This window comes from Alternaria ventricosa (genome assembly GCF_023758065.1).
Source record: "Alternaria ventricosa strain BMP 2768 chromosome Unknown scaffold_2, whole genome shotgun sequence".
NCBI classification, from domain to species: Eukaryota; Fungi; Ascomycota; class Dothideomycetes; order Pleosporales; family Pleosporaceae; genus Alternaria; species Alternaria ventricosa.
Window position 1 is genome coordinate 1,128,506 of NW_026055682.1, and position 12,318 is coordinate 1,140,823.

At 51.9% G+C, this 12,318-nt stretch overlaps 5 protein-coding genes across 5 annotated transcripts; 2 read left to right on the top strand and 3 right to left on the bottom strand.

Annotated features, from left to right (window-relative positions):
* Positions 1-2,956: 2,956 nt before the first annotated feature.
* J4E93_001372 (uncharacterized protein) lies at positions 2,957-4,680 on the bottom strand (the record flags this gene model as incomplete). Its single annotated transcript, XM_049339324.1, has 7 exons — positions 2,957-3,243; positions 3,338-3,389; positions 3,707-4,004; positions 4,061-4,093; positions 4,150-4,271; positions 4,329-4,436; positions 4,549-4,680. The coding sequence occupies 7 exons, from the start codon at positions 4,678-4,680 to the stop codon at positions 2,957-2,959; spliced, it is 1,032 nt and encodes a 343-aa protein (XP_049203281.1).
* An 874-nt stretch (positions 4,681-5,554) lies between these two features.
* Positions 5,555-6,608, bottom strand: J4E93_001373 (uncharacterized protein; the record flags this gene model as incomplete). The annotated part of the gene is made up of 3 exons (XM_049339325.1): positions 5,555-6,007; positions 6,060-6,128; positions 6,183-6,608. The coding sequence occupies 3 exons, from the start codon at positions 6,606-6,608 to the stop codon at positions 5,555-5,557; spliced, it is 948 nt and encodes a 315-aa protein (XP_049203282.1).
* A 310-nt stretch (positions 6,609-6,918) lies between these two features.
* On the top strand, positions 6,919-7,295 carry J4E93_001374 (uncharacterized protein; the record flags this gene model as incomplete). Its single annotated transcript, XM_049339326.1, has 2 exons — positions 6,919-6,935; positions 6,986-7,295. The coding sequence occupies 2 exons, from the start codon at positions 6,919-6,921 to the stop codon at positions 7,293-7,295; spliced, it is 327 nt and encodes a 108-aa protein (XP_049203283.1).
* A 3,013-nt stretch (positions 7,296-10,308) lies between these two features.
* On the top strand, positions 10,309-11,022 carry J4E93_001375 (uncharacterized protein; the record flags this gene model as incomplete). Its single annotated transcript, XM_049339327.1, has 2 exons — positions 10,309-10,317; positions 10,363-11,022. 2 exons carry the CDS (start codon positions 10,309-10,311, stop codon positions 11,020-11,022), a joined length of 669 nt encoding a protein of 222 aa, XP_049203284.1.
* Positions 11,023-11,325: 303 nt separating this feature from the next.
* J4E93_001376 (uncharacterized protein) lies at positions 11,326-11,814 on the bottom strand (the record flags this gene model as incomplete). Its single annotated transcript, XM_049339328.1, has 2 exons — positions 11,326-11,606; positions 11,658-11,814. 2 exons carry the CDS (start codon positions 11,812-11,814, stop codon positions 11,326-11,328), a joined length of 438 nt encoding a protein of 145 aa, XP_049203285.1.
* Between the last annotated feature and the right edge of the window lie 504 nt (positions 11,815-12,318).

The window sequence follows — 12,318 nt, forward strand, 5'->3', positions numbered from 1 at the left end:
GGGGCAACTGTGGTGTGTGTGGTAGCAGACCCGTTGGCTGAATGTCGGTTGGAGGGTGAGCATGGGTCATGGTTTGGCTACCGAGCAGCCCATTGACGAAATTCGTCCTACGCGCGACCGAACTGCCGGGACAAGAAAGTACATGGGCCTCTTATCGGAGCGACCTCAACGCCAACTGCACGAACGACTGGCCCAAGGGATAGCTAATAGTCAACAGCTGCACCTTTGACCGAGGTGTGGCCACCAAGAAGCCATGGAAATTGACATGTGCCAGCATCTGCATGACAATGGCGAAGAAGCACCGGTAGCGCGCTGCAATGCCGTCCCAGATCTACCATCTCGACCGAGAAATGAGGTCGAGTGTCGGTCGTGAAGGATTCGGAGGAACAACGGTGATCGCGGGTACATGGCAGGCCCAGCACTTGACAGGGAAGCGGCCACGAGCAAGATGAGATGTCGTTACTAAGCCGACCCGCAACAAGCGTTTACGTATCTCTCCGACCGCCCGACCTGCTCTCCCATTCGACAACCACTGTCCTCTGGCACGCTGCCGAGCAAACTGCAGCAGCGGGACGGCAAAACAAACATTAACGACCACTCGTTCTCTGTTCCATCAAACGTTGCACGGCAGAGCACCATGGTGGATCCGAGCATGCCCAGCAGTGTTGAGATTAACTTCTTCGCACACCAGGATGCGCCCAGGACTCGACTCATGGCAAAGAGTTGCAGGGCCCTCGGCCTCTTAATCATTCTATTTGCTTATAGGTAATGCTGACTAATACTAGAGTCTACAGTAAAGGATCTTAGAGTGCTAGTCCTTAATATCTAATCCCTCTATCTTCTACTATGCCTAGTAATCCCCTCTTAGACTTACGTTGTGCATGCTGTACTGTGCTTGTGCGCACATAAACGGGCGGAGAGGGTAACGTTTAGTGCACGCTAGTGCGATGTCTTTATAGTTAGGGCGGGCGAGGTAGTTCTTGCAGGCGGTGCAGACTTTGCCCTGTGTAGTTAGTAAAAGAAACCTTAGTAAGGAAGAAGACTTACTAGGCCTACATTATTGCGTAGAGGGATGCAGGGGGGCTAGCAACGTAGCTTGCTGTAGACGATGTTGTAGATAATTGTAAGTAGCTACTGCATATTAGTAGCTTAGCTTAGGTTGCAGTAGTGTGTTTAAAGTAGTGTTAGGTAGGATAGAGAAGTCAGGGGGGGCTAGCGATTAAGTCTTTTTGAGGATAGGCGAATGTGGCTAGGTGTCTGGAGACGAGGTTTGCCGAGATGTGTCCTCACTAATAGGCATCCACCTATGTGACCACCATAATCTGGATATGACTGAGCCTCGGGCAACTAACGAATATACCTAATGTACCTATCCAGCCAGTGCGCTCCCAGCTCCGGCGCGACGAGCTACGAGATGTAATAGAATAATGGCCCTACTGATAAGCAAGGTACTTCTCGTTCGCACTGCGCATGCGTCTACCTCAACGCCCCAGGTATATTCAACGCTACTATAGACCCTGTCCGTGAACGTAAAAGAACGCCGGGATGTCATTCCACCAAGCGACCGATTCCACGACCCTCATGCATGGCCCTCTGAAAGCAGTAGGCGGTGAGTGAAGACCATCATACCCAGTTTGACAGTATTCCGTAACCCTTTGTCAACCTGAGCACGTTTTCGCGATCTACGTCGAATATATCTCAGGCGCTTGCACGACGGTGCCGCGGCGGTGAGCAATTTCACCTTACTCGCTTTCCGCAAAGCTGTCTACGCCACAGCATCCAACCACCATGACCCCGGGCTTAAGGATACGTAGTCCTCAGACAGGCGGTCTGTCGGATGTAGAGGTACCGTTTCCCCTATCGCAGCACCCCGCCCAAAACAAGCTGCGGAGTCTGCGGAAGCCCCTCTCCGTATCGACATCGTGTCGCAAAAAAAGCATTGCATGTCGCAACCTACTCAGGACCACGAGGTTGCCACAATGCACAACGCCGCTTCCTGACTGGTTATAATACGCAGTGGGTACCAGAACTCCGGATTGCGCACGGACGGAGGGGACCTGCATCCGCCATAATCTCCAAACAGTTTACCAGGAAAGTCTCGAGCACTCCGTCACCAGTGTATCTTCTTGCCCATGAAGTTCGCGTGGAAGAATGTCGAGCAGCGCTAATCCGCAGACCTGAGTCAAGGCGGGACAAGAATCCAGAGGAACAACCCGGTGCCAAAATTCCAAGGCGGCGTATCTACTACTACTTTTGCCGGTACTTTTATGGTTAGAACCTCCGGGGATACCGAGATACCACCACACATCTCACGCTTCACTTTCGAGCTACAGGTACTTGACAATTGCCGTTGGTCGTAAGCGAAGCAGAACTATGTGAAACGAAGAAAAAGGGCTGAGTCGGTGGTGTGCTGATGGGCTGCAGGTACCTGGGTTCCAGGCAAGAGATGCAGATCATGTGTCCACACAACGTGCCGCCACGGCATCCTTTGTAGTCGATGATGAGTATTGGCGTCAAGACATATCTCAACGAGACAAAGTATCTGTGCGCTGACGCATACGTGCGTTTACCGATCAAGTGCCGTCTCTAGCAACCGTCGAGCTTGTATCAAGATGCGCTATCTTGGTCAAGCTATAGTCAAGACTCAACGGTCAGCATATACTCCACATCGGCGAAGTTCAAAGGATTCCGTGTGCTTGTCTAGCGCAATGCGATACCGATATCGCTGCATAGACAAGGAAGCCATGAAGCACGTGTCAGGCCACCATAGCGGATAGAGCCGCAATCTCCATCGCCTGTCAGTTCGTACCCGGTAAACTATGATATGCCGTTCTCGGTCGACGGGCAGGAGAAAGTAATCAGGCATGCATACACCGCTTGCTGGGCACCTCAGTGAGATTTTGGTACTTCAAGCTAGATGAACTTCCTCAACAAATGGATCATCTATTATCCCCTCCTACAAACTACTCTCCCGCTTCTTCTTCCCCACCAACCCCTCCGCTTCAAGCCATTGGCGGATAATAGCATTCGTCTCCTCTGGCTTCTGGATCAACGCCCAATGCGCAGCCGCCACCTCTCCCTTCGTAAGCTTAGGAATGAAATTGTCCATGCTCTTTGCCATTGCGGGCTTTAGCACGCCGTCATGCTTGGCTTGGATGAAGAGGACAGGCTGATTGATTATCTTCTTGTCGAGCAGCGCTTGGTCTTCTTCCCAGTTCGTGCGGCGTTGGCGATACCAGTTTACTGGGTTGAGGGGTTAGTGGTTGAGCTTGAAGTGGTGTGTAGACATGGGTAGATGTATGGTGAATGAGTGGTAGGTTGGGGAGGGAGAACTCACATGTGGGGTGGACCCCGTGGTTGAGATACTGCTTGACGTAGTAGTCTAGGTACTGATTCGCTGTTAGTACACCATCGCTTGTTGGTAAATCCTTCAGCTGTCTTTCTGAAACAAGGTGATGCAATGGATCGATCTCGACATGTCCTTCGCGCGGGACGATCTTGATGTCGAGCCGAGTCGATCTTCTGGCACCCTTTTCCGCCTCATGCATGATGTGTCGGAAGTGGTAATGCTTCTGTCGAGCGACGTAGCCACCCCATAGCATTCCCTCAAAAGGTAACGCATTTGTCTCTCACGGCAATCATGCATTCTTGTTTCCCTTCGATCCCGCACTCGACACGCGTTCCAGCATAAGAGATCATCACGTACCTTTCCATTCAGAATCCTGCTCTCACCGATCTTTGGCAAGTTTTCGACCAGTATCCCCTTCTCGGGAACGAACGTGACCTCGCCATTTGGTCCCTTGGCCCCATACATGCCACTCAGAAATTGTCTGATCGACTGCTCATCGTTGACGCTCTTTTCCACTTCGCCCGAAGCGAGATGGACCTGGTAGGCGAATTGGGGTAACGGACCTTTGACCAGATCTTCTGTGGAGAAATACTTGTCGGAAGGAGCGGTGTATGGTGTGCAAACTGAGAAGACGTGTGTAATGAGCTTGGGGTACCTGTGGGGGTGGTGAGTTGGTACCGTATATGGTAGTCAAGATGCCCGGGGACTTACCACTGAGCAGCTCGCCAGACGACGAAACCTCCCCTGAGCAAGACATTAGTAGACCAATCTCTCGATGCATACGCACAGTAGATGCATACCAGTCATGACCACCGAGGATAATCTGCGGCGCATTGACTTCTTTAGCCAGCGCAGCAATGTCATCTGATGCCCTCTTGATTCCATACAGTTTGATGGAGTTTGGCGGCACTTTTGGAGCATCCTGAACGTCTCAGCTTCGGTACATTTCCCCGAGTCGTGACCTTTGCATTCGCCTTACCGTTCCACCATATCCCATCATGTCCGGCGCAACCACTCGCATCCCCATATTGACTAAAAGCGGGATTTGATACCTCCATCCCATCGATAGATCGGGCCAACCATGAATCTTTCAAAATCGTCAGTATCATCACGTTGCGTACTCCGAACTACCTTGTCTCTTTCCAAAGAAAGATCGGGGATTTGCCGCCGACGTACGCCAGCCAACAACCATCACCTACCAAGAATACGGTATGCGTATACTCGCCAGACTGGGGTACCGCATACAGGTAATGATATGTCTGTCCGTTAAGCTTCGCAGTTTTGTGCTCGACGCGAGGGTCTGACACGGGGTCAATTGGTTGGACGGGCATGACGTGATGTCTGTGCGACAAAGGGTAAAGGAAAATATATTGCGACGAGGGTGGTTGGAATTTCAGGTTATACCAGCGATAGTCAGGATAACCTTGGGTGTTGATGGCGGTGAGCAAGCGAGTCGTTTCTGGCGACGAAGCCGTAGATTCATGATGATGGTTGCTAGATTCGGATATGCCGAGGTACCCCAATTGTGGGGTATGTGATCGATTCGGCCCTGACATCACTTTCATGATACTCGTTGTTGTTTACACAACGCGTAGGTTCTGCACGTGAAGCGTCAAGTTAGTGTTCCTTGTATTGAAGATAGTGTTGCATGTATATTACTATGGTATGCTCGGAGATGGGCGATTGTCGGATAATCCCACGCGCCGTGGGGTCCAATCTAACAATCCGGATTCTAGGTAAGTAGGTGTGCATGCAGGACGAGGCGAGCACAACCGTAAGCGAGTACTGTAAGTTGTTGTTGTTTGCCGGCGTCCGTGCCGTAACGGTATATGCAGAGGCTTATGCGTGACCCAGATGTTCGGAAGGAGTACAGTACTGCTCTGAGCGCATACACAAGCTATACCCTGGATGTATAATCGATGGATAATGCAGCAGTCGTGACATGGCAGGAGTCATGTGGCACAATTGGCCAAATTTTGATTAATCTGCGAAGCACTGTGGCTATCGCTGCTTGAACTTTGATGACGATACGGTCGCATATCCAAGGTGGAAAGACCAGACCCCGTAAGTTAACGCGATCGGTTGGCAGAAATTGGGACAGGACCAAGGGTGATATTGCGGATAACTTCAATCGAGACTCGCCAACAGCGATCTATCGGGCCGGTCCTGGGTAAAGGCAAGAAGGTATGGGCCTCCGGGTGATGCTCAGTAGATGACGGTGTCCTCGGCAGCTTCTTCGACGACATCCTCTCCATTCTCGTCGTCATCTTCCTTGATGGTTGTGTCAGCTACGGTCTCGTGAGTTGCACCGTGGCTATTCTGCATGTCCTCAGTGGCGCGCCCGACTTTTGCATTGGTATCAGGGATATCGGGCTGGTGGTCCTTCATGTCCAGGTCCTTGGGGGAGATGGCGCTACCATTAGTCTCGCCATTGGTGGTGGTTGTTTCTTGAGGTGCATCTGCATCATGGTTCTTACCGATTTCAGCACCCTCTGCATCACCCTTTGCTTCCGCGGAAGCACGCCGTCTCCGCAAATTATCCGGTTGTTGGCGAGCCTCGTACTCTTCTATCTCGCGTTTGACGGTTTCTTCGGCTCCGGCTATTTGGTCACGTATGCGGTCTTCTTCGTCGGGACTAGTTTCCCAGGGTTTGTAGTACTGTGAACACGGTCAGCTGTGAACCAGGGTGATTAGATGGAAGGTAACGTACGAGGTGTGGCTCTGACTTGGTCTGGAGGAAGTGCGCCATGGCCAGTAGATTTGCGTGACGTATCCGCATCTAAGAATTGTAAGCGCTTGGTCAGGGTATCAAATGTGAAGTGACAGAGCATACCTGATCTCTCTCGAGAAGCTTGTGCTCCTTCCATCGCTGCTCTTTGCGCCTGGCTGCACGCTCTGCCTTCCTCTGTTCGCTCTCTTGGTCGTCTTGTTTGCGCTGGGCTAGCTGTCGCTTCTCGATCTCGGCGCGACGTTTCTGTCCTGTAGTAGCAGAGTTCTGTGAGAGTGCACCCAAGGCGGCGCCGAATAATCTGCGCTCTCGTCCTCTCTCGCGTCGCACAGGGGCGGGCTTGTCGTCTTTTGTGTCTTTGGTGGTAGAATCACGTCTTTCTTGGGTTGCAGTGTCATTCTCGAGTCGCGGTCGCTTTGCGGCGTCTTCTGATAGTGATTCTTGTCGTCTCTTGTGGCCGTTTACCGGGGGTGAGGCTGGCAGTGATAGTTCATCCGGAAGGACTACAGCCGATGCAATGGGTCCGTCCATAACAATGTCGCGCGTCGTCTAGGGGGTTTCTGGACGTTTCTAATATGTGTTTAGCAGTATCAGAGAAGCACGCGTGGGTGTCATTGGTATAGGTGGCCCAGGGATCTCGCGATGGAAGCTTCGCGCACGGAGCATGGGTTCAGTTCACGCTAGCAGCGGACCACCGAAGCTGACTTTCACGACTGACTTTCTGTCACCGTCTACGCGCCACCACCATACCCACGCCTCCGTCACGACGAGAAACCTTTCCTACCAGACCCGAGATACTATAACACGTCCATATTTGTCACCACACCTATAACCTTCCGCCATGTCTCGCCATCATCCGTAAGTGCCCTCTCACTTCAAAGAGTCGCGCATACTAACACCTGTCGCAGCGATCTCGTCATGTGCCGCAAGCAGTCCGGCATCTCCATCGGCCGCCTCTGCGACAAGTGCGACGGCAAATGCCCCGTTTGCGACTCCTACGTGCGCCCGACCACCCTCGCCCGTATCTGCGACGAATGCTCCTTCGGCAACTACCAGAACAAATGCGTCGTATGCGGTGGCGAGGGTATCTCAGACGCCTTCTACTGCTTCGAGTGTACGCGCCTGGAGAAGGACCGGGATGGATGTCCGAAGATTATAAATCTGGGTAGTAGTAGAACGGATCTGTTCTACCAGAAGAAGAACTTCAGGAATCATTGAGGTGGCTTCAGTCGCTGCTCTGGGCGCATCACATGCGTTCGGAGAATGGCAGAATCTACAGGAACATCTGGATCTCGGTTACATGGGAGAGTGTACACGGAATAGCATGGGAAGAAGCATGGAGTTTGGGCGTCGCGGCAGCATCCTCAAGCGCCGCGATGTAGACAAAAATGGGTTACGGCGTTCAAAGATACCTCAACGATCTATCAATGGTACTTTTACCACTTCCTCTACCTAGTAGCGTTGCTGACAAGCCCGCAAGATTGATCTCTTCTCTGTTCTAGGGTATACCGGCCATGCGTGTTTGTTGATACAGCGGCTTTTGCAAGATACAACTTCCTATCCGCCTATACATTGCGTTCCTAATCCCTTATCCACGTCCATACTGTATGATCCAACCCAGGCTACCTCGGTGTCTCCACTATCCTCGCCGGCGCCTTCCCCTGTTCGGCATAGGTTCGAAAGAAAAAATCATCATGTCAAAAAGGACAAAAACATACAACGGCGCGTATTCCCCGGTGGTCACCCACCCGAGTACTAATGCGCCGGTACAATGCTTGTATATGGCTGAGCGGACGGGAAGCCTAATTCTCATTGTCCTATGGTCGTATGTGGAAGAATGGGCGATGAAATGGGTCATATACTCGATACAAACCTAAGATGAAACACCAACCACTCAAGCGCCTCTCGGAACAAAATGAACCCACCGTACTTCGCTCATGACGTATCCAGCTGAAGGAGTCTGAGTGAATGGAATCGGGTGCCCAAGGTCGAAACAGCGTCTGCCTCGCAAGGACGACAACACCGTTCCCAACCCACGCTTGTTACAATGTGATAGCTAACAGCTTCATTAATCGCTCTGCTATAGAAGCCACTACCATCACGATAACAGAGATTCTACACAGTCTGGTCTTCCCGCTCCCAGGCCGTTGTGTCACTCTTCTGCCTCGTTGACGGCTTTGGCGCATACTTAGGAAGGAGCGAACCCGTCACTGCCTTGACAACGAGTTTCGTTACGCGGAAGGGGCTGGCGCGAAGATGGGCCTTGAGAGACGTCACCACCCGCAAGGAAGGAAGGTACGACAACGGCAGCCCATCATCTTGGGACGAATTTGAACAGGTCTGCAGCCTACATCGACATAAAATCCCACAAAGTAGGGGACCTAACGTGAGTATAGGCTCCAGGCCTATTCAGACCCTTTGGTGTAAGGAGTGGCAGTGCAGCCAAGCTGGAGACATCCGAGGTCGATAGTTCATGCGAGACTACTTTGCTTTTCCGGAATAATTGAGCGCAGGGCTCTGCTTCGCTTCCGGTATCCTGGGTCCGGTGAGAGCGATGTCGAGAACCATCCCGCGGTCCAGAACGTCAGGCTTCATGGTGTTGAAGAATGAGGTCCGCTTAGGTTTGCTATTTCCTGCACTATACCGTCTGACCATATCACGCAGCGGAAAACGGTAGTGCATACACTAAGCTGTGCGGGGAAGCAACCAGGGGGATGTGTGGTGTAAATGTCTAAGAGGGGAAAGACAGGATAGGGAGTGGGCGAAGGTCTCGCTGTCCGAGGAAGACGGGCAAGGCATGGAAACGAGAAGGCTCGGTACGCTATCGACCCGACCCTTCTTTAGTCTCGCCACGCCTGTGGCTTTTGTTCTCACTGCAAAGCTACACAACTCACACATTTTACAGCCGCGAAGCGCTGAAAAGCGCCTGGGTACCTCGATACACGTCTACCGGGACCATCGGAACACCGCTAGCCGATACGCAGATACATTCATGCACAAGTTAACCTGTTCATCACAGTTGGAGACGAAATGTCCGTACCAATAAAAACAATCACGGAGCAGTGACCTACAGTTGTTGCCAAGAACTCCAGGTCTCGGCCACACCTACCCCGTGGACTTGTTATGATCCAAGAGAATGTGGAGCCCAAAAATCAGCATATCAAAACTTGGATATAGCCGAGCAGTCGTAGTCAGAGGGGTAGAGTTCGCTCTAGATGGGCGTCTATACTCCCGGACCTTGGTGAACGATGCTACTAATGGTGTCTTTGGCACTGTATCGTCAGTGGCTCAATTCACGCGTTTTAAGCGCGATGACACACGAGCCTAGAGCTAGATGCTGTTGATCCAACACTAAAACCCCCAGCCTCATGTATCTTGGTACCTTTCACTAAGTCCCTTTTGCTTTTGCCCGGAGCGTACGATCCCCAGTTGTTCCGCTAACCTGCATCCGTAGGCCAGGAAATTAACAGTAGCCATCCGAATTCGGCGTTGGATCAGTCTCAAGTGCCGGAGGATATTCAAAAACAGCAAGTCCACGTGATTGTAGCAACTATCACGTCCGAATTTGAATGTTGCTACAGGAGGTCTTGGTAGAGGTGGCTTCGAGTGACAGCGGATTTGCCGCTATGTTTGTGCTGATCGTCGACAGACCTGGATTAGTTCCTTCTCTCAAGCAGACTACTGTAGATAGTGACCTCTTTGAGAATCAGGTATCACGACTCCAGACCATCACCCTAAGGTTCGCTTCGAACTGTGGCGTACTCTCTTATCATTGAACACGCCATCATCATGCGATGGACGAAGTGACATCTTGGAACGAGGCTTGCGCTTGAGACTTACGATGACCTCAACCACCAGCAGTGCCAGGTTTCGTACGTTTTACCGAGGGGCTTCTTGCATCCAGACGAGCTGGAGTGAGTTCAGCTATGCTTGGTGTAGCCTGGGCAGACATGATCTCGATCGGGGGAAGCGACAAGTCGTGAGAGCAGAGGATAGAGGAAGCGCTTCACCTGAGCAGGCTGGAGTGTCTATATAATACGTTTTACCTTTCGCCCATAGCCATCATCATCATCAGAACAACTCACAACATCACAACTACTGAGCACCTTTCTTCTCATCATTCCATCATCTTTTACAACCCAAACCTCATCTTCATCCCAACACCAAGATGAAGCCTTCCACCATCCTCTCCGTCTTCACTGTGGTCGCCACTGTCTCAGCAGTGCCCACTATGGAACTTGTACCAAGAGCAGCTCCAACATGCCCTGCTGGGAGCTACAAGCAGATCTGCTTGCCCGCTGGATTGTTCAACATCATCAACACACTCCTCGGCAACATCCTCGGCACGGTTCAGATTTTGGGTACCCCTTGCGGTGGCACAATGAAGTGCTGCTCCACTACCTCTGGTATCGGCTCCAAGATCAAGGTCAGCGGACTCAAATGTGTCGCTCCTACTACACCTACTACTCCGACCATCCCACCCGTGGTCTCTCTTCCACCTGTCATCCCGCCCGTGGCTTCTGCCATCCCGCCGATTGTTTCTGGGGTGGTTTCCGCCATTCCACCTGTCGCCTCTGCCATCCCACCAGTCGTCTCCGGCGTGCTTTCTGCCGTCCCGCCTGTGGCTTCAGCGATTCCACCAGTCGTCTCCAACGTGGTTTCCATCGTCGCACCTGTAGTCACTGATGTGATCTCGGTCGTAGCGCCAGTGGTTTCCGGCGTTGTCTCTGTCGTAGCACCTGTGGTTACCGATGTGGCTTCCGTTGTAGCGCCTGTGGTTACCAACGTGGTTTCCATCGTAGCGCCAGTGGCAACACCCATCGTTGACCCAGTACTCTCCGTCGTAGTACCAGCGGCAACACCCATCCTCAACCCAGCACTCTCCATTGTTGCACCAGTCACGACACCCATCCTTACGCCCATCCTCCCGGGCATTGGACTCTAATTTCGGCATCGGAAGATATGAAAGTTCGTAAGGACAGATAGGAAACTGCAAGATATATTTGTACCGCTTTGGAGTTCTTACTACATTCATTTCACGACTATCATGGATTCGGTTCAGGCGGCTTGCTTTATACAGCCATGTCTACACTCCTTTTGTCTCACTCATGTACTTGGAATAGTGACATAGTATGAATAAAAAAGCGATTAGCGATCAAACAAAACCTTGGAACCTTGTGTTCCGGTGCGAAAAGAATCGAAGCTTCATTCGAAAGCACACGCAGCTGCAATCCATTGCCCAATCAACTCACTCAACCACCCTCCCAAATCCCTCCTTCTCCCTCATACCCCTGCCCTTCGCCTCGATCTTATCATTCTTGACCATACCACCCACCTTCTCCACCACCTTCCCCAAGAGAGAATCTGGTTCCGGTCCGCTCATCTCCCCCGTCTTATTCCCATAGCCCGCGCCGCCTGTCGACCCGCTGCCCATAGCTGTCCCGTGCGAGTACGGCGCTGTGTCGGAGTGGCTGCCGAAGCGAAATTCAGAGCCGTCGGTATCGGGAGTGGATGAGGAGCGTTTGTTTCCTGTTGAGAGGACGTGTTAGGGATGTGGGAGGGAGAGAAAGGGGAAATTACCAAATCCTGCGCCGCCTGTTATTCCTGAACCGTGTTTTTCGTGGGGGTTATGGTACGGGGTGTGAGAGTCTACGAGACCGAGACGCGTGGTGCTGTGTTGGTCTTGGAGGTCTTCTGCGGTGTAGTCTGGAGCTGTGCGGTTTCCATAGCCTGCCATGTTTGCTTGCGATTACGGGTAGGTTTGAGTATCTGCGTGTATGCTTGGGTTGTTGAGATTGGGGTACTCGAAGATGGGAAGTATGAGTGGTAGGTAGTAGGCTGTGTTTTATTACCACAGGTACGCGGACATCCATCGTTGACTATATATCGTTCATGCACCCTTCCTTTACTATCTGCCGTGTGCTGACCTTAGCATAATTGGCATGTGTTAAGAATTCAAAAAGCCTTATGAGGTCACCTTGCTGGGGGAGGCGTAGATCATGCGATCAGAAGCTCTATAAGAGGGTGGAAGACCCGGCCAAGGTGTGCTTGGTATTCCTTGTAGTACGCTAAGTTCCGCTTATGTGGGTCGGAGGAGATAGTGGCTAAACTGATCCTACGTGCAGCTGTCGATGCTATGCAAGTTTGCGATACCGGGATCGCTTTTGATAGATCCTTGGGTATTTTCGGATCGGACGAGGCGCCGGGTTCAACTTCACGATGGTTCCTTTTTTACGCCTTG